General features: G+C 32.3%; 4 protein-coding genes across 6 annotated transcripts; 3 read left to right on the forward strand and 1 right to left on the reverse strand.

The window, feature by feature from the left end:
* Positions 1-228: 228 nt before the first annotated feature.
* Positions 229-2,483, forward strand: LOC106755396 (very-long-chain 3-oxoacyl-CoA reductase 1). The gene is made up of 3 exons (XM_014637550.2): positions 229-936; positions 1,544-1,613; positions 1,931-2,483. The coding sequence occupies exons 1-3, from the start codon at positions 323-325 to the stop codon at positions 2,249-2,251; spliced, it is 1,005 nt and encodes a 334-aa protein (XP_014493036.1). The 5' UTR covers positions 229-322; the 3' UTR covers positions 2,252-2,483.
* Positions 2,484-8,299: 5,816 nt separating this feature from the next.
* Positions 8,300-10,941, forward strand: LOC106776031 (very-long-chain 3-oxoacyl-CoA reductase 1). The gene is made up of 3 exons (XM_014663332.2): positions 8,300-9,200; positions 9,295-9,364; positions 10,422-10,941. Exons 1-3 carry the CDS (start codon positions 8,563-8,565, stop codon positions 10,674-10,676), a joined length of 963 nt encoding a protein of 320 aa, XP_014518818.1. The 5' UTR covers positions 8,300-8,562; the 3' UTR covers positions 10,677-10,941.
* A 2,019-nt stretch (positions 10,942-12,960) lies between these two features.
* On the forward strand, positions 12,961-18,548 carry LOC106756489. 3 transcript variants are annotated; one of them, XM_014638944.2, is made up of 6 exons: positions 12,961-13,135; positions 13,253-13,320; positions 13,411-14,671; positions 14,850-16,523; positions 17,193-17,247; positions 18,049-18,548. In XM_014638944.2, exons 1-6 carry the CDS (start codon positions 13,036-13,038, stop codon positions 18,110-18,112), a joined length of 3,222 nt encoding a protein of 1,073 aa, XP_014494430.1. In that variant the 5' UTR covers positions 12,961-13,035; the 3' UTR covers positions 18,113-18,548. The 3 variants fall into 3 exon arrangements, with proteins under 3 accessions (XP_014494430.1, XP_014494428.1, XP_014494429.1); XM_014638942.2 differs by having other exon boundaries at positions 18,080-18,548; XM_014638943.2 differs by having other exon boundaries at positions 14,856-16,523; positions 18,080-18,548.
* Positions 18,549-19,089: 541 nt separating this feature from the next.
* LOC106755585 (photosystem II core complex proteins psbY, chloroplastic) lies at positions 19,090-19,946 on the reverse strand. Its single transcript, XM_014637765.2, has one exon. It carries the CDS (start codon positions 19,793-19,795, stop codon positions 19,208-19,210), a length of 588 nt encoding a protein of 195 aa, XP_014493251.1. The 5' UTR covers positions 19,796-19,946; the 3' UTR covers positions 19,090-19,207.
* Positions 19,947-20,082: the final 136 nt, after the last annotated feature.

The raw sequence follows: 20,082 nt of genomic DNA on the forward strand, positions 1-20,082 counted from the left end.
GCATGATTCAGTCACATATTAAGCGGTCTCCGAGGTTTCCGTTAAAGATTTTCATTTATTAAACCCAAGCTAGTTTTTATGTCCAGAACAAAAAATAATTAATCCTTTTGTTGTACAAAGATTTATTTAAGAAATTGATAATCCACAATATTTGAGTTGAGTAAATAATTTAGAGGAAATAAAAAAAAAAAAAAACCATGTGGATGAAGGTTTTAAAACATTTAACTGCACAGATTTTTCTTTTTTTTCTTGCCATTTCTGATGGGGATAGGGTTAGAGTATTAGAAAGTCACGAGATTTGTTGCAATTTGGCTGAAAGAAAATGGAGGGGTTGGACAGGTTTCTTGTGGCAACAAGCACCATAGGCTTCATTTGTGTGTGCAAGGTGTTTGTCAAATTTCTCAAGTGGGTGTGGGTGATGTTCTTGAGGCCACCAAAGAACCTCAAAGAATATGGTTCTTGGGCTATAATCACTGGATCCACTGATGGAATTGGCAAGGCCATGGCTTTTGAATTGGCATCCAAGGGACTCAACCTTCTCTTGGTTGGTCGAAACCCTCCGAAACTTGAGACGACATTGAAGGAAATAAGAGAGAGACATGGTGTTGAGGTCAAGTTTGTGGTCATAGATATGCAGAAAGTTAGTGGAGAGGAAATCGCTAAGAGAATAGAGGAAGCAATAGATGGCTTGGATGTGGGTTTGCTTGTTAATAGTGCTGGTTTGGCTTACCCTTATGCAAGATTCTTCCATGAAGTTGATTTGGAGCTTATGGATGCTATTGTGAAAGTGAATGTGGAGGCAACAACTTGGATCACAAAGGCCGTGATTCCATCCATGCTCAAGAAGAAAAAGGGTGCTATAGTGAACATTGGTTCTGGTTCTTCTGTGGTGCTTCCTTCATACCCTCTAGTCACTCTCTATGCTGCTACAAAAGGGTAAGTTGGTTCATGGTTAAGTTTGTTCCGTTCTCCAATTCCATGTATCATGCACATGCTAGCTTTGTTAGGATATCTTTTTTTGAAGGGTAAATTCGTTCATAATAAGTTTTTAGCTTTTTTAGGGTAAATGTGGAGGGAATGTTCTTTGTTTGAAGGATCTTGCGTCTTTTATGAAATCTCACTTTAATTTGTTCAGTTTTATGTTTTTCTTTTTCTGTCCAAACTATGCTAAGAATGAAAATGTGGCTCCATTTTCATTCGAAAGGGATCTAGACGTTGATGGGGAAATCTCCTTTGCGTTTTCTTTCCTCCAACATGAATGTTTTTTTGAAGATCTTACTAATTCTTCAATTTTGGATTGAATATATGATATTAAATCATGTTGAACAAATATTTCAGTGAGTTTACCCAAGATAAACCTTCATACACTTACCCACTTGTCTCCTTATCATCTTGTCCTTTTCCTACCAATTCAACTGAAAAATAAAAAGAAAATGTTGATGTTTGAAGCAGATATGTTTTGACTAGCCGAGTTATGATTTTATTTTTAGTTGAATGAAAAATTGTGAATCCAGATCTGAGATGAACTTGCTATGTTTTTCAGATACCTAGCCATGTTCTCCAGATGCATCAGTTTGGAGTATAAGCATCAAGGAATTGATATCCAGTGTCAGGTTGTTCTCTTTTGCATCTTCTCTTCACTTTCTCTTTGAAATTATTTCATCATGGATCTTCCATACCCTTTTAACGTTCTGATTGTTTGGTTCTGGAGTATCATCATTTGCTGCAAATAGCATTCATTAATTACCTTTCATGTTCTTCATAAACTCGTTTTAGTTTCTGTTTTAATCTGTTTTGAACTGTAATTTTGAATGGTAAAGTTAAAACAGGGCATGCAAGAATCAGAACATAATCAAATAATACATTACACATAACAATGTAACTGTTTGTGATAATCTTTTATGTGGTGCTGAGTTATACATACAAACAGGTTCCATTATATGTGTCAACCAAAATGACCAAAATGAAGAGATCAGCTTTTGTGCCAACACCAGAATTGTACAGCAAAACATGCACAAGGTGGATTGGGTATGAAAAACTGGTTGAGCCATACTTTCTTCATGCTGTGCAAGGTTTTCTCATAAGAGCAATTCCTCATGCACTCATGGATTCCTACATGTTACGATATTTTCTTTATTTTCGTGCAAAAGGACTCTCCAAGGACTCCAACAAGGCTAAAAAAACATCATTAGCTGCATCTGATTCCCAAGAACCAAACATCATTAATCAAGATTACAGTACAAATTACTGAGTCTTTGTGGGTGATTAATGAGTGAAGTAATTATATTTTTCTTTCTTGAATTTTACTTTTTGGAAGTTCACCTGCTCCCCAGTAGTGTTGTGATTGGTCTGTGCTTACTTAATTTAGTAGTGTTTGAATATTTGCTTTGCCATTTTTTCTGGTTAACTTCTAAAAATATTCTTCACCTCCATTTGCAGCATAGATTAACAATTTATTATAAACATTTATACTAGTTGAGACAGCATTAAAGTTTATTGGTAGGCCATATTGAAAATCCCACGAGTTTCAAATGTTATATAATTTTTATACGGGGAATTTATCTAATTTTTTATTTGTAAAAAAGTGATAATTTAATATGAAAAATGAAAGGTATATTTTATATATAAACCATATAAAATAAGAGAATAACAAATAACTGATGTAGATATGTATTTGATGATGACATTCTGAATAATAACTTCTTCTTTTTCAATTCTATGTCAATACATAGATTAATGTAACAACATGTTTTTAATAAATTAAATATAAAATCATAATATACTATATTTTGAAAATATATGATAACATACCATTTTTTGTCTACAAATTAATAACAAATTATAATATATTTTATTTCGAAATAACGATATTTACCATTTATTAATAGATCAATGAAAAACATTTGTTAGAAAACTGTAATATATTTTATTTCTAAAAAATATGAAACAATATATATTATTTTCGATTACTAATTTCTGATAATTTTCTACACCAAAATGTTTCGTCTATATTGCTTATATTTCAAGTATGTAATAACATTTTATTTAAAATTAAATATTTATTTCATCACATTCAATTATCTCTTTTAATAATAAAATATTATGAATTTCATTAATAAATATTAGAACATTCTTTATCTAAGTTTTGTAAGTTCAAAAACAACTTCTAGATAACATTGTATAATAATTTTTCTATTTCTAGTGACCAACGGGAAAAAAATAATATAAGTTTATTTCATTCTTTACATCTTTGAATTAACATTAGGATGTGGTGGAAGTATCAAACTTTAAAAAAGTTAATCTATCATGGCTTTGAAAAAATATATTTTTTCTTCATTTAATTTACACTAACTAAGGTTTTACTCTTGTCATAAAACTTGAACTCATCATCTGGAATAAACAGATCCTTCATCAATAGTCTTAATGTAACTCTTAATTCACTACTCATGTTTTCAGACTTATTAATTAGCTCAAATTTGTATTTATTCATCAAATATGTTTTTCTCATAAAAAAGTTATAATAGAAAGTAAGAAACAAGAACTTATAAATCAGTGGAGTGTTTCTCGTTAAGCCATAATTAAATCGCTAAGTTAAAAAGAGTTTTATTCGTTCAAGAGCTGAGCTAATAAACGTCACTTAAAGAATTGCAATTGAATATTCGCTTGGCGCATGGGATCTGTGCGCTTAATGAATTAGTTATTTTCTTTGGCTCTTAAAGTGGGAAATAGACGGAAAAATCGAAACTCGTGGGAGACTACTCCAAATTATCAAGACACCATTTTTGCAAGAGATTGCTTCAAATGTAAACGTTCTAGATGACTAGGAGTAGTTAAATTTCTCTTTCGTTAGGATTTGATGTAATGAACTCACTGTGATGTAATTTTCCTGTTCAACATATAGTTGTTCGTTCATATGCTCTTTCTTAAATTTATTATCATTGTATGGAAATATAATGTTATTTGAAAGTCTCTTATTACTGAAAAGTAAATTTGAACATGATAAAACACCTAACTGATTTGGGATTTAGGATAGACTCAATAACTTGGTCATTCTTAACATCGGACTTAATGTAAATTGTATGTTAAATTGATTAAGGGATTAACAATTTGATATTGTCAACACCCAATTTCGTCCGGGTGACTAAATAATGAGACTTGGTTTTATTGTTGTCTAATTTCATTTATTTTATTTTATTTTTTTATTTTGTTATTCATAATTTTATTTTAATATTTTGTTTAGTTTTAAAAAAAAATAATTACGAATAAAAAAAAACGAAGAAAGAATAAAAAAAAGCAAAAAAATAATAAAAGAAAAAAAGAAAAAAAAAGGAAACAGGAAAGACACGAAAAAAGAAGGAAGGAGAAAAGGAAAACAGGGGGGTGCGCGTGAATAAAATGAAAAGAAAAAGAATGACGATAAAATGGGAGAGGTGCTGCACGTGATGAATTGGATTTGATTTTCTCGAAAAAATGTCCATAAGCAATGCATGACAGATTACTTTAAAATATTTTTGAAATTTTGTTTTATTTGGTAATAATTCGAATCAACATTATGACAATCATTACAAGCAATAATTAAAAATAATATATTGATTGTTGCATTCAGTTTCTTCCTAATAAAAAAATATGATTTACTTTTAATGGATAATTTTCTGACAATTATTATAATTTAATTTATTAGACCATTTCTTTCCCTGTTTTGTTAATTGTCAATTAATTCGTCAGCAAGATCCCAATAATATTATTGAAGAGAAAAGGAGGAAAAAATTCAATTTCCGGAGGAGAACGGAAGGGAACAGAGAGAAAAGGCTTTGTTCGGACTCCATGCACCCTGGTTTTCTCTACACCTATACTTTTGTTTTTATCTTATTTCATGATCTTTATTTTTATTATTTGATTATCAGGTTTTTATTGCATATCATTCCCGTAATTTTATATCCCCTCATCCCTTGTTTTTGTGATTTGTTTGTTTCATTAATGTACATCAATATTACATGCCCATTTTATAATATAAATAATAACAAAAAAATTATAAAAAAAAAATTGCAAAATTATAAAAAATAGTTTTAGAATTTTTCTTTCTTCTTTTAATAATAACGATGTTTCTTTAAGCAGTTGCTTTCAAAAAAATATAAGATTGTAAAATTAAAAAACAGTTTTAGTGTATATTTTAACATTTAGTAAATATGGTTTATATTTTTACATTCCTTAAAAACATTTGCGTAAATAATTTTACTATTTTTTATTCTAAATATCTAAGTAAATATAATTTTGAGTTACGTAAATATCATTATTTTCCTTTTCAATTTTATTTTAAATATGCATGAAAAAACATTATTTTAATATTACAAAAAATTAGTACAAAAAAATGAAAAAATAAAAAGTAAATAATATAAAGTGAAAATAAGATAAAATATATTTTAAAGGTTAAGCACATGTGTGATCGTACGCATCGTCCTTGTGTTAAAACCTCTTCTTCTCCTCTTTTAACAAATAATAAAAAATATAATTTAAAGGTTAAAGCACATATGTGATCGCACTCATCGTGCTTGTGCTATAAAATTTTTCCTTCTTTTATAAAAATAATTAAAAAAAATATGTTTTAAAGGTTTAAGCACGTGTGTGATCGCACACATCGTCCTCGTGCTAAGACCTTTTCTCCTTTCATAAAAATAAAATAAAAATGTTTTAAAGGTTTAAGCACGTGTGTGATCACACCCATCTTCCTCGTGGTAAGACCTTTTCCCTTTTTATAAAAAAAATAAAATATGTTTCAAAGGTTTAAGCATGTGTGTGATCGCACGCATCGTCTGCTAAGAACCTTTTTTCCTCTTTTTTTTTTATACATATCAAATACCAAAATAAATATTTTCAAATAACAAACAATCTCTCAGCTAGAACTACGTAATCCTGATTTCTCATTTTGAGAATACGTAGGAGCAAGGTCAATCCTTGTCGGACACAAAAAATAAAAAAAATATTTTTGTTTCTTTAAAATTTTATTTTCAGGGATAATTAAACATTTTGAAAAGCCACATCAAGTTTGCCTTTTTAATTAAAGGTACTGCCTTCGACCAGGCGTTGTAGAGTGTTAACACCTTCCTTTCACGTAACCGACTCCCGAAATCAGAATCTGGTTTTCCTTGACCTTGCCTTATCATTTTATGTTTTTTCCGTAGTTTTCTAGAATAAACTATGGTGGCGACTCCAATCTTTTTTTTCAAAACATTTCTTTTTTGGATCGTCGTTCTGTCGCGATTCCGGCTGCGATAGATATGTTAATTTAGAACTAGTATGCCCTGATGTGAATGTTTGAATAAAATAATGAAATATTTATTAGGGTTTTATATTCGTATGATTCATGAAATCCAATTCCAACGAAGTTTTCTTTTAAATGTAAATTATTTGCACACCAATCGTTGATAAAATATCAAAAAGAGTTTCTTGTATTGTTTTGTGCATTTTGATGGTAAAAAGAAGAATTGTCACGTGTTGAAAAACAACGATATTTATCACTTGTTATACTATGACCGATGCACTTGTCTTTGGTTTTGTAGTCCACGCTCATTAAAAAAATGTAATAGAGATAATTGAAAATTAAAATGTAAAAATAAATGTTAATTAACATTATAATCATAATTTCGTGTCGAAATAACTATTTAAAAGGATGTAATTGGATTGCACTTTCAAGTATAAAGATTTGATGATACCCATGAAAATCATGTGTTTAGTTCCATGACCAGACCACCTAATTTTAGGTTTTAGATGCCATATGCATCAGTTTCGTGTGCAAGTGAAACTATTTAGTTTGGATTACTTACACTATATACTACAAATGTGAATAAAATTTATAATGATATCTAATTACATGTGATACATTTATTAAAGTTTTATAATACTTATATTAATATCATATTTATGATGATTATATGATTATCTTGAAATGAAAAGATAATATGGATTTTTTTTTTAAATTTTGGATCAATTTAGTTTTTTATTTTTTGAACTGTTTAAATTCAATTCTTTAATCAAATTTATTAAACTTATTTAATATTTTAAATACAATTTTTTAATTAATATTAAAATAGAAAATATAAATAATTCAAAAAATTTGAAATATTAAATAAATTTTAATAAAATTTTAAAGATTAACTATTTTCAATTTTTATTAAAAATTATAAGAAAAAAAAACATACATAACCTCAAAAATAAGTATAAATACTTAAGTTGAGTTTAACTTAACTTCAAGATTTAATTTGATGAAACTAGTTTATTAAATACTCATATTACATATTTTGTTTCAATTTTTGTATTCTGATTATAAAATGTCATTAAAAATAACATAGAAAAAAATTGTGTATATGAAATAAGAAAATTCTCCTTATACATGATCTTAGATATAGTTGAGATTATAACTTCTTGAGAACCCAACCAAACTTTGATTTAGTTTATTCAGATTGAGTAATTGAATTGACAATTAAAAAATATTATATTTCAGAAAAATAAAGTACTTGCTTATTTTAAGTTTAATTAACTATTTGTTTTTATATTCCTTTAAAATGGATAAATCACTCACAAAATGGTAATTATTTAAATGGCTTCTTAATTATGTTAGAGCTTAAATTAACTATGTTTTGACATTATAAATCTCAAGGAACTGCATCCCTCCCAACCCCCAAAAAGAAAAGGATGATCGATGATGACATAGTAATTTTAAAATATTAAATTAGTCAATAACAGTTAAATCAAATCACAGAAGAATAAATTAATTAAAACTATATGTATATTAAATGTGCATGTGCTATTTATGTAATTTGATTGCTTTTTTTCTGTTTTGAACAAAATTTTTATGGTTTTAAAGGATGTGATTATTCCATTAAATTAGTACTATAATACAGATGTATTGTATTATTTATCATTAAAATAATCATAATCATAATCATCATATTAAACACAAAACAATGTACATACATTAAATGTTTTTCTGCTCTACCGGAATATGAACCTTTCAATGGTTCTATCAACTCCCAGTTTAACGCCACCCACTGCACTTCCAAACAAACAAACCCAAAACCAAACATGTCCACCCACAGCTTCAACAATAAATCCGCCTCACCCATTTATATTTTTTGTTAATTGTCTAACACTTTCAATTTAGTTCATGGAAAATAAAAAAATAAATTTGAAAACTTTTTAGGTTTCAAGATTTACCCATAATAAAAAATGTATTTTTTTCAATTGGAGATATTCATATCCAATGTTCTATTGAAAAATGAGGTATAGTTTTATGAAACAACCGATTCGTCACATTTTATGGTGTGCAAAACAATTTTGGGGTTTGAATATTCAATGAATGCCACCGTACTACGCCAACTTTCTACTTAATTCTGGTGGTTTTCCGCTCATCTACCTCACCCACACTTGCCTCTCACCACCTGTCTTTCGCTCACCGTCATCATCATAATAAATTCAATGCTCTTATTGTTCTCATCATAAAACCCAAAAGCTTCTCTTGAGCCATACCATCATCTTTCTCATCATTCACACCATCCAATTTCTAAAATGGAATGTTGTATAATCTCCAGGCTAAGGGTTCAACCCCTATGGTTCGCGCTGCTCTTTCTTGTTGGACTATTGACGATTTTGAAACTAGCTTTCGTTGTTGTCAGATGGGTCTACGTCAATTTCCTCAGACCTCCCAAAAATCTTAGAAAGTACGGATCTTGGGCTGTCGTTACTGGACCCACTGACGGCATTGGAAAAAGCTTCGCTTTTGAGCTCGCGCGCAAAGGCCTCAACCTCGTACTCGTCGGTCGGAACCCCGACAAGCTCAAAGACGTGTCGGATTCGATCGCCGCCAAGTTCGGGAAAACCGAGGTCAAGAACGTGGTGGTCGATTTCTCGGGGGATCTGGACGAGGGTGTGGCCAAGATTGGGGAAGCGATTGAGGGGTTGGACGTTGGAGTGCTGATTAACAATGTGGGAGTTTCGTACCCTTACGCCAGGTTCTTCCATGAAGTGGACGAGGGGCTTCTCAACAACCTTATTAAGGTTAACGTTGTCGGAACCACCAAGGTCACGCAGGCTGTTCTGCCGGGGATGCTGAAGAGAAAGAGAGGAGCGATTGTTAATATTGGTTCTGGTGCCGCTATTGTGATTCCTTCCGATCCCCTTTATGCTGTTTATGCCGCCACCAAAGCGTGAGTTCTCGTTGTTCATTGTTCTTGGTTTTTGCATTCGCTCTTTATAGTGTTTGTTGGTTGTTGAGGTTATGTTTTGTGTTCATTGTTTCAGGTACATCGATCAGTTTTCCAGAAGTCTCTATGTTGAATACAAGAAGAGTGGAATTGACGTTCAGTGCCAGGTATCGTGCTGTTTTTTAGTGTTCAATTGTTCATGTTAGCTTCTTGCTTGCTTAGTGTTTTTTCTATATTGTTGAGGTGAACTATTTTTTCATTTTTGCTTAATTCCCCTTATCAAGTTTCTGCCAATTAGTTTATTTATTGATGTGTGTTCGAGCTGAACTGCTCTGGTTTCAAATCTTTTTTTAAACTGTGGTCATGGTAATGGATGTAGTTTTGTTGTAATTCTTAATATAAAGGCATGGTATTGCGGTTGAAAATTCCTCTTAATGCAGTCGATTCAGTCCCAGCTCTGGTCTTGTTGCAGCTGAAATTGCTATTGTGAAACAGTTTTTTGTGAAAATTTTGGCCATGGGAGACACAAAATTCTTACCTTTTTTGTCGTAAAAAAAATGACCATTTCAATTGGAGCTAGTTGGAGTTATACGGTGATGAAAAGAAAGCATAAGCCTTGCTGAGGAACAAATCCTCAAGTTATAACTGTATTTTTCACTTGCATAAACCTTGGACAAAAGTGAACGAAAATGAGTCCCCTTTATACCCTTTTCATAGTTGAGGCAAGTATGGTTATAAATTGCTGAAAGTTGAAGATATGTCAGGACACTGTTTAATACTGATTATTGTGTACAACCTTTTCCTGATAAAAACTCTAGTACGTGCTGTTGTATCTGCTTGTATTTTTCTTCAACCATCTGAATATAGTAGCAATTTCGAAAACTTCTTTTTCTTTTACTTTTAAAGCTTTGCTTTAATATTACGTGTGTGGTATGTCATTCATTATGCTCTGCATACCAACCATGTCTGTTCAATCTTTTGTTTTATTGTTTATGAAAATGTAGAACAATACATGATAGATAGCATCTTTTGAGCTAATGTGGCTTCAATTATTGACCATTAGCCTAAATTTCAGAGTGCACTTTAATATTCTTCATGGCCTTTGCTACTACCCTTTACCTTACTCCATCTTACATTCTTCTTCTATATTTGTGTGAAAGAGTGTCCATGTATTTGCAATGAGTGATCTTTGTCATTTTTCTGATTGAGATTTTCCTGGTGCAGGTTCCTTTATATGTGGCAACCAAGATGGCATCAATAAGGAAATCTTCATTCTTTGTTCCATCAACAGATGGCTATGCCAAAGCTGGTGTGCGATGGATAGGTTACGAACCTCGATGCACGCCATATTGGCCACATACCCTTCTCTGGGCCGTTGCATGCTCATTGCCTGAATTTGTTGTTGATGCTTGGCGACTGTGGTTCTGCTTGGGTATTCGAAAGAGGGGACAACGCAAAGAGTCCATGAAGAAGGAATAGATATGCAGAAGAATGCCTGGTTCTGTTCTTTAGGCAATATAAATGCTACTCATCTCACACATATGCAGATTGTTAGCAGATTAAGGATTCCCAAGTGTCTCATATGTTTCTAAATTTCATCTTAATGTTGTTTAGTATCAGTTGTGTGGTCTAAAAATTCTTTTTACTTCCCTCTTTTGGCTGTTTCTGTTCACTGTTTCAGTACTTTGTTGAACTAATATGATGTGTATTGGCATATCGCTTAACCCGGTTTTCTATGCTGTCATTCCTTGCTTTTCTATTCATCATATTTTTTTAATAATATTTTAACATTATTTACGTCTCAACGCGATTTGTCAACGCGAACGCGATTAGTCTTGATTTGACACGCTATTAGTCATGATTTTAAAGTAATTTTAGACAAGTAATTTTAGACTTTACGTGTCAACGCTCTTGATATTTAGACAAGTAATTTTAATTTTAGACTTTACGTGTTAACGCTTTTGATATTTAGATANTTAACGCTTTTGATATTTAGATAAGTAATTTTAGACTTTACGTGTCAACGCTCTTGATATTTAGACAAGTAATTTTAATTTTAGACTTTACGTGTCAACGCTTTTGATATTTAGACAAGTAATTTTAGACTTTACGTGTCAATGCGATTAGTATTGATTCTAAAATTACTTTAGAATTTAGACCTATTATGTTATAATACGTAAATGACATTAAAATATTGTCAAATGTCAAAAAAAATTGTTGTAAAAATATCATTATCCTTGTATTGCTTTGAACTTTTAAAAAAGTCTTTGTTTCAAGCTAACAGCTAAAGGTGTAATTTTGGAAAAACTAAAAATAATAAATAGTTTGTAAAGAAAAGGTAAAGATTACATGATTATGAAAATTACTTTGATAAAAGATAGAATTTTACATAGAAAAATATTTATCCCTTCTTTATAATACTCTTCAAATCTCTCTTAATTATTAGTACTAACGGAAACACATGTTTCTTTAAGCCTACATATCCTCATCATCACAATTAAAATAATATAAATTTTAAATTATAAAATAATAAATTTGTAGGAAAAAATAGAAATTGTATAATTACTTTTTCGTGTAGGGAGGACTCGTTATTCTTTATGGAAATATTACAGAATTATGTATATTATTAAAGAATATAATCATTTTAATTTAATAATGGATAACACTTTTTAATTAAAAAGCATTAAAGTTAGTTTAAAAGTTATATTTAATACAATGATATAGATAAATGTTTTATCTCTTATTTCTTACTATTTTGGTTTTTTTAATCACAATGATATATCTTACTGTTTTATACAAAATATTTTAAAATAGTAATTATTTCTAAAAAATCAGTTAATAATTATATATATTTTTTAAAATCAGTTAATTATTATATTAAAAAAATTAAAATAAATATAAAATTATGTAAAAGAGCAAATATTTTTTATATAGATATAAAAAAATAAGTATAAATTATATTCCAAATTTAGCGCAATTGAATCGTTAACCTAAAAAAGGAAGTTTTTCACGATAATTTAAATAATCTATATTTTATTCTTATATTATTTTTCTTAATCCTTTGCCTCTTTCAGTACACCATTTTATCTTTTTTCTAAATCACATTTTAATATTTTTAAATTATCGTTCTAATTGAGCTACATTTTTGTTTTAAATTTAATCATATATTACAGTTTTTGTATTTTTCACTCCTTCCAAATATATTCCTTAATTTTAGTTTCAAATTTAATCTAATTCACTAATTATCCTGAAAAAAAAATCACAATTGTTGAAGTCATCTTTTAGCTATACTTTTTTAGTCTTTACCTTTCAAGTTCATTATATCAACTAAAACTTCAAATATACTAGCATAAATACAGAAGCTATCGAGTATTGTGTACATATTTTTTTAAATATTGATGTTATATTAAGTTAATAATATATGTAAATTAGTTAAGTTAATACATAAAAAATTAATGAAAATAATAAAAAGGAATTGAATGTTAACATTATAAATTATAAGCATAATAAAAAATAAAAAAAATCCATAATTATTTTATATAAATATTTCAAAATAACAGTTATTTTTATCAAATCAATTAACAATTATATTTTAAAAAAGTATTTAATAATTATATTATAAATGAGTAAAATAAAAATAAAAATTGTGTAGAAAAATATGATCTCTTTATTAATAGTTTAAAAAATATTAATTAAAAATAATCTTAAAGCAAAGAAAGCAAAAAAGCTAATATATATAAGTTGATGGAGAAAATGATATGACCTAATACCCTGGAGAGTTCTGGAGCGGTGACATAAACCCCAGAAAGAGAAACAGAAGACGAGCCTCTGAACGAACATGGATACTCACAACACCCGCGTCGTTTACATAGACACGAACCTTGATACCCGCTTAGCGCTCGTTGTTTCTGATCACGACACTGTCGCTGACCTCAAAAGTAGTAATTTTTTGTTTCTCTTGTTAAGAGTTTTTGTTCTCAATCCATTCATTTTGATTATTTGTTTTTAATGTAACACTATTCACTGTTAGTTTGAATTTTTTGAATTGTATGAAGGGAGCATTTTGTCCGAACACCCGTTATGCTTTCCCCAAATCGGGCAAATTCAGATTAACGGGATAAAGGTATTTCATATTCTTCTGTTCAAGTCACGTTTTGTTTTCTTTCTTATGTATTGTTTTGCTTACAATCCTATTTTATTTAATTTGATGTAGGTTATGCGCAAGGGACACTTTTATCACCTTGTAGATTCAATGCCGGTGAGAAGTGCGTTTACTCCTTCCCAGAGTTGGTTTGTCAATGTGGATGCTACTGTGGTGAGGGAGTGTTCTCAGAATTACCAGGTGGCCTCTCTCGGCATTGTGAGTAATGCTTTGACTGGTCGTGGTGATAATGCTATCGGTTCCCCATCCAAGGGTGTGTTGCAGTTGGAGAACAAACCAGTTGAGAATGTAGAAGTTCCTGTGCCTAGTCCTTGTGTTTCACAACATACTGGCAAAGGAGCTGGTGAAAAGTTGGATACAGGTGTTAAGTCATCTGTCGAAAATATTGAACTTCCAGGTTCTGCTATGGAATACGAGGTTGATGGAACCAATAAAAACATTGGGGGTGTTTGTGCTGTACGCAAGGAGAGAAATAGTAAATCTGTATCAGATTCGAGTAGAAAAGGTAAAGTTAAAAGGAAAAAAGAAGACGCATTTCGAGATGACACTTCAAATGTAGATGATGCTTCTGTTGTTGGGCTCAGTGATTGTGCAATTCAGCAGGATATCGAGGTTGTAGCGAAAACTTTGGAGAATGCAAATAAAGAAGTAATTATGGAAATTGAAGTTTTGAAGGAGCATCAGCATACTGATGGCAACAATAGTAACACTAAGAGTGACCTTGACACTGCTGTGTCAATGAAAGAAGCTTCAGAACCTGAACTTATTGCAGATAAGAAGCATGAGAAAAGGAAGCGGTCTTTGATTGATGATTCTAAAGAAATATTCAAGGAAGAGACGGCTGCTCAGAAGGATGAAGCGCATAAGTCCGATGAAGCACATGAGGAAAGGAAAGAATTGAAGGATCAGTTTGAACTTAGGAATGAAAACTATAGGTATGGTGTTGAATATAAGGATGATAAGGTAACTGGAGACATTTTAGATACAGTAAGTCCTGCAAAGAAAAAGAGAAAGTGCAAAAAAGAAAGAAGTTTGTCCACGGCCAAGTTGATTAATGATTACAATGTAGACATTTCTTCTCATCATGATTTGGAGAACCTACAGAAGATTAAAAACAGTAACGATGACCAATCAGCTGAAAAATTCAGTGACACTGATCCACTGAGAACTATAGTGGAGGGTAGGAGGAGGAAAGGGAAGAAAAATTCATCAAATCCTTATGAAACACCTTTAATTTCTTCTTCCAGGAACGTTGTAGAAGATCATTCAAGCATTCAAAATGGTGGTCCGGAGGAAATTTCTCTCTCTAAAGGTGATACTACTTGAGAAAAGGGTGAACATAGTAAAGTACCAGCATTATTCGTGCTAACCTTGTACCATGTTATGACTAGTTTGCTATGTTTTTCTTTTTTTATTATTGAGATCAAATTAATAAAAGAAGTCTATATTAGAATACTGAAAATATACTACTGATCTCTTTTTCTTTTTAGGGCCAGATATGAGTATGGGCAAAACTGCCATTGACAACATGGAGACTAGAACTGGTGCATGCAAAGAAGGCATTCAAAGTACAGAAAAAGCAACAGGAAACTGTAACAACCATGCTGATATTGAAATAATAGCACACCCTGCTAATGTGGTCGGGCATATGGAGCTGACTGAGGATAATGGTAAAAATGAAGCTGGTCAGATTGAAGGAGCTGAGGAAGGAAGAGAGTTATCACAACAAAATGATCCTAAGCTAATGCTGTTAGATAAGTCCACACCATCCAACCAGAACAACTCAGATGCAAAAGTTGCAGAATTAAATGTGACTTCAAAAGTTGTGGATGTGAATGGATTAACTGAATCTAGAAAATCAAAGAAGGAAAAAAAGAAGAAAAAAGATAAGAATTCAAGTCGAGAGTCCCCGTTTAACGAAGGTACTGGCCATGTGGATGCTTCTGAGAGTAAAAATGGTATTATGGAAAAAAAGAAGAAAAAAGATAAGAATTCAGGTGGAGAGTCCCCGGGTACTGCCCATGTGGATGCTTCTGAGAGTAAAAATGGTATTATGAAGTCCATTGGTGCAACAAATTGTGATCCTAAATCAGGAAATACAGAGACGGTGGAGAACCCTTTAAATCAAATAGGTGAAAAAATACAGCAGGAGGAGATGCATGGGACTTCAGATAAGGAGGTTGAGTTTAACATTGAGAGTGCTGAACACACGGGCAAGAGACAGAGAAAGAAGTCAAATGACAAACATAGTTCTATCTCAAAGAGTATGTTAAATATGCTTTTGAAAGATCAAGGTGATAATAAGAATCTATCATCATCTTCTGACCGGGAAACGCATGCCAAATCTTCAGTTGCAGTAACAAAGAAACGTAACTCTGCAAGCCCAAAGTCCTCTAAGAAATCATGCAGAACAAATACGGAAGTGGTGAAAGACTCTGTTAGACTTGAACCTTCTCCGTATAATTCTGGGATCAAGGATGCAGTGCAGCTTTCAACACAGTCTCCTGGAGAGAAAGGTGATGGTAATTTGGAAGCACCTTCTAAAACTCTAAAGGTAAATGCTGATGAACAATTTTCATCCCGGAAACAGCCAGGTGAAACTAATTTGTCATATGGCATGCTTGTTGACAAGATGAATGAAACAGAGATGAAAGATATCGAGACCATGACCAGAAATAACATTCACCAACTTGAAGCAACAATTGGACAAGCTCAAGCTAAGGATTTAAGCTCCTCACAGAAATTATCATCAAAGGAAGAGCTTGATGTAAGGATTCACCCTGGGGAGAAGGTACCAAATGCAAACAGGAGTGGACAAGAATCAAAAGTGTCTGGTAACAGGACTGTGATTGAAGAAAACAAAAAGACTCGTGTCAAAGCTTCTAAGAAAAAAATGGATTTGGAGAAACAAAGAAAACATGTTCCTGTATCAAATTCAAAGCTGGAAGGTTCCATAAAAAGGGTTCAAAATAAAGCAGGAAAAGCTTCCGGGAATAATGTTCATGGAGTTGTGGGTAAAACACCGCAAAAGAAGAGCTTGTTATCGGGAGCAATTTTCAAGGATGATAGTAGCAGCAGCTCTGACGGTGGAGTTGGTAATTCTGGTGCCAGCACCAGAACTCCATCAGATAATCCGCTATTGTCTGATGAAGACGGCAGTTCAGGTATAGATTCACAAGTAGATGGTAACTGAAATATATGTATTAACTATATGTGCCTTTACGTTTTATTAAATTGATGAAAATGTAGTATAAAATAGTTTTCAATCTGTACGGGTGACTGGATAAGTGAGTTTCTGTTGAGTTGATTGGGATTACCCTTTTTAATTGAGATCTGATCTTTGGAATTTGGTTATCAACTGTTATTCCTTACATGTTTTGTTCCAGGAGCTGGAAATAACCACATTATCATATTTATGAAGGTTGAAAATGTTGTAATTCCTAAAGTTGAGGAAAGCTTGTATTTTCCCTTTCAATCTTGAGAATATTTTATGTTCTTAAGTTATTACTTTGTTATTTTGTTCCTACTAATTTTTTAGAATGATGTATGCTCTCAAGGTTAATAATGTTTGAAGAAAAATGAACTGTCATTGGTCTTAAAATTTCATAGAAGCTGCGGTGGTTATATTTCTAGTTGATGTAAGATTAAAACATTTTTGTGTATCGAACTGTTTTCCTGTAGAACATGTATCCTGTTATGCCTTTTGAGTTTTGATGTTGGCATCGGTGGCAAGCTTGAATTAAAGATTTATATGGCTATGTTCAGTTTATCTCGTTTCTTCATGAAAATAGTGATGAGGCAATCCGGAATCAATTTCTTTCGTTTTTTATCAGGTTCATATGGAGGGCAAAGTCCGGAAAATGGTGGAAGAAGTTCCTCAAAAGCTCAGTAAGTTAATTATTTCTGCTGAGTGATGTAAGTTGGCTAAGTCATTTGTATCTTGTTTTTGGCTACAAGTCGTTTGCAGGTTTGAATGACAATTTTCAGCAAAAAAAATAAATCCTGTGTCTCTCTCTTTTTGCTACCGTTCTTACCCTTATTTTTTTTTTTCATTTTAAATTTATTTGGACATGAGGAATTCTATTCCATCAAATCTTGAAACTCAAGTTTTAATAATTGATTGTGACAATGACTGACTCTGACCTGAACTTAGAGTTGAGCAATAACGTTATCTTCACATAAAGTAAACAGAGTATAGCTAGAATTCCTGACTATTTTCTCTGGGCCTTATTTATATTGCAATTTACATGTCAAAAGAAAAAATAAAAGCTGTTGAGGGTATTTTGAAAATACTTTTTTTTTTCATTTTTATTTTAGTTCATTGTCGCATTTTATTTAAAGATCTAGATTTGATCGGTCCATTATGATATGAAATCTTTCAAATGAATGGTTTATTCCTAATCAATTGAGCCATTCACATATCATGGATTATGGCTTGAGCAGGGTATGGCCAATATTTGCTGCGACTTTCACCTATTTGTTTTCGTGTTAGCATTTTAATATTGGTGAAGAATGATAATCCGGGAAATAAAAATGGAAACTATGCCGCTCAAAATTGTTAATTTGAAATTCTGAACATGCATGCTTTCATCTCTGCATCATTGCTGACAACAAAAGTTTTTTGGGTGTCTCTTTTTGTTTTGTGGTTCATCATCATTCATAAATGATGTTACATAATTATCATTGCAGGCAGATGAATCTGAAACCGTTTTTGGTGCAGTTTGACAGATACAAAAGAAATGTCAATCGATGATGTTCTCAGAAGCTCAAGTTGGTTTAAGGAGGCTAAAATAACAGCTTCTCAATTACAAGAGTCTCAAAGCCAATCCCTCGAATTTGTCCCAGACAGCCTGGTTGATTGACAACACCTTCGAGCAGAAGAAAAGTAAAAGGACACCAACCACAATTGTGGTATTTTTGTTTGTTTTGTTGTGTCCTTACATAGTTTCTTTCTCTCTTTTTTTTACCGTTCCAAAGACGACGGTATTTTGGCATTTTTAGCATTTTTACCGGTCAAGCTGGCGATTTATGTCATACGAGCCAAATTGTTTTTTGTCGACTTATGTCACCAGCCAGGTTAATTATAATTATAAGAACAATGTGATATATTACGAGTATAATATGTATGTTACTACAAATTCCTCTTATGCGTAGTTTTTATGATTTTGAGTGTACTTTTTTGGCAATTATATCATTTTTTAGTTGACTGTCTTCTCTTCGTTAAACTTTTTTTCTTCTACTCATGGTATTATGGAAAGAACATTAACGTTCAAAAGAAACCTTGGCAGAAATAAACTTACCAAATTTTCTGGAATCAGAAATAAAATAAAACCGTAACATTAAAAACTGAAAGCTTCAGATAAAGATATCAACCACGACATAAAAGAAATTAGCAAACAAAAATTGTTGAAGTCCATTATCACACAAGCAATAAAATTAACATATTAAAAGTTGTTGAAGTCCATATCACACAAGCAAGGAAAGTAACATATTAAAGAATTTGCACTGACAAACTCACCATAAGACTCCACATCTACCAGCTTCTCTGAAAAGCTTAATAACATGTTAAACAAATGCTTCAAATAAGATCAAGAAAGAAAATTCTCAAAGTTATCATATGATATGTAGTGCGTTGGTGCTGATGTAACATATAATGTGTAGTTCTTTTAGCAATCTCAAACCAAAAACATTGTGTTCTGGAGTTTGATTAAGTGTGAAATCTCTAGTCAGTAAAAGAAATCAAAGAGAAGGAAACATTGATTGATAGATGAATAGATAATTTTTACACACACAGAGAGGTAGATACAAGTTACAATGAAAAAAGCGATACAAAATTCCATTCCCAAATTCATTTTGATCTCATTCTGTTAAGCTGATTAAGTGCTGGTTGCAGAATGTTGAACAGAACCCACGCAATCGCCGGTGCAACCACAAGCAGCAGAAGCTGACCCCTGTTGTCACTGCCCGCCGCAGCATCCGCAATCAGACCCATCTCACTCGCTGACGCTTCTGGGCTCCACACCAAGCCAGAGGTGCCGAGTCCAAGCCCAAGCCCAACCATGACCCCCTTGCTGCTTCGCATGCGGTTCACCTGGTTCAGCGCCGGCTGCAGAATGTTGAACAGCACCCACGCTAAGGCGGGAACCACCGGCAGCAACAGCGCAAGCCCACGGTTGTCGCCCTCCGCTATTTGGGCAATTTGCGACGCCGCAAAAGCCGCGTCGCAGTATCCTAGGGTGGAAAAAACTGCCCCCGCGATTGCAGTGCCCGCCATGGAAGATGTTGTCGCTGACACGGTTGCGTTAACGGTGGAGGTTAGACCCTTTGGAAGGTTGAGATGGGAAAAGAGAGAAAAGATGGGTTTTGAAGGTGGGAGTTGCAGTTTTAGGCTCTTGGTGTTTACTATGGCCATGGTTGCTGCTATGGTTGCTGCCATTCTGAAACTTGGACAGCTTTACTCACTCCAAACAACACTTTGGTTTGGAATATGATGGGTGAATGAAGTGCTGATATTTTCTGGAATCACGACCTTCTCTTATCCCAGCATTTTTCATTCGTTCCATTTCGACCTCATGTTCCTATGTTCTCTTATCACTTCAAATGCTTTAGAAAATTATGGGTGCATAAAGAAACTACGGGGGTGTAGAAAGAAAACTCGCCATACCAGTCCACGTAGAAACTATGAAAATTAGCCCAGAAGATGGAGGGGCTCAAGTCACACAC

The sequence above is a fragment of the Vigna radiata genome, chromosome 2, assembly GCF_000741045.1.
Source record: "Vigna radiata var. radiata cultivar VC1973A chromosome 2, Vradiata_ver6, whole genome shotgun sequence".
Classification (NCBI taxonomy): domain Eukaryota; kingdom Viridiplantae; phylum Streptophyta; class Magnoliopsida; order Fabales; family Fabaceae; genus Vigna; species Vigna radiata.

Bases quoted from the DNA above. Each gene is read 5' to 3' on its own strand.
- LOC106755396 (XM_014637550.2), top strand. From the start codon at position 323: ATGGAGGGGTTGGACAGGTTTCTTGTGGCAACAAGCACCATAGGCTTC. The intron at 937-1,543 runs GTAAGTTGGTTC...TATGTTTTTCAG, and splicing joins CTCTATGCTGCTACAAAAGG to ATACCTAGCCATGTTCTCCA. The intron at 1,614-1,930 runs GTTGTTCTCTTT...ACATACAAACAG, and splicing joins GAATTGATATCCAGTGTCAG to GTTCCATTATATGTGTCAAC.
- LOC106776031 (XM_014663332.2), top strand. From the start codon at position 8,563: ATGGAATGTTGTATAATCTCCAGGCTAAGGGTTCAACCCCTATGGTTC. The intron at 9,201-9,294 runs GTGAGTTCTCGT...TCATTGTTTCAG, and splicing joins GTTTATGCCGCCACCAAAGC to GTACATCGATCAGTTTTCCA. The intron at 9,365-10,421 runs GTATCGTGCTGT...TTCCTGGTGCAG, and splicing joins GAATTGACGTTCAGTGCCAG to GTTCCTTTATATGTGGCAAC.
- LOC106756489 (XM_014638942.2), top strand. From the start codon at position 13,036: ATGGATACTCACAACACCCGCGTCGTTTACATAGACACGAACCTTGAT. The intron at 13,136-13,252 runs GTAGTAATTTTT...AATTGTATGAAG, and splicing joins CACTGTCGCTGACCTCAAAA to GGAGCATTTTGTCCGAACAC. The intron at 13,321-13,410 runs GTATTTCATATT...AATTTGATGTAG, and splicing joins TTCAGATTAACGGGATAAAG to GTTATGCGCAAGGGACACTT.
- LOC106755585 (XM_014637765.2), bottom strand. From the start codon at position 19,795: ATGGCAGCAACCATAGCAGCAACCATGGCCATAGTAAACACCAAGAGC.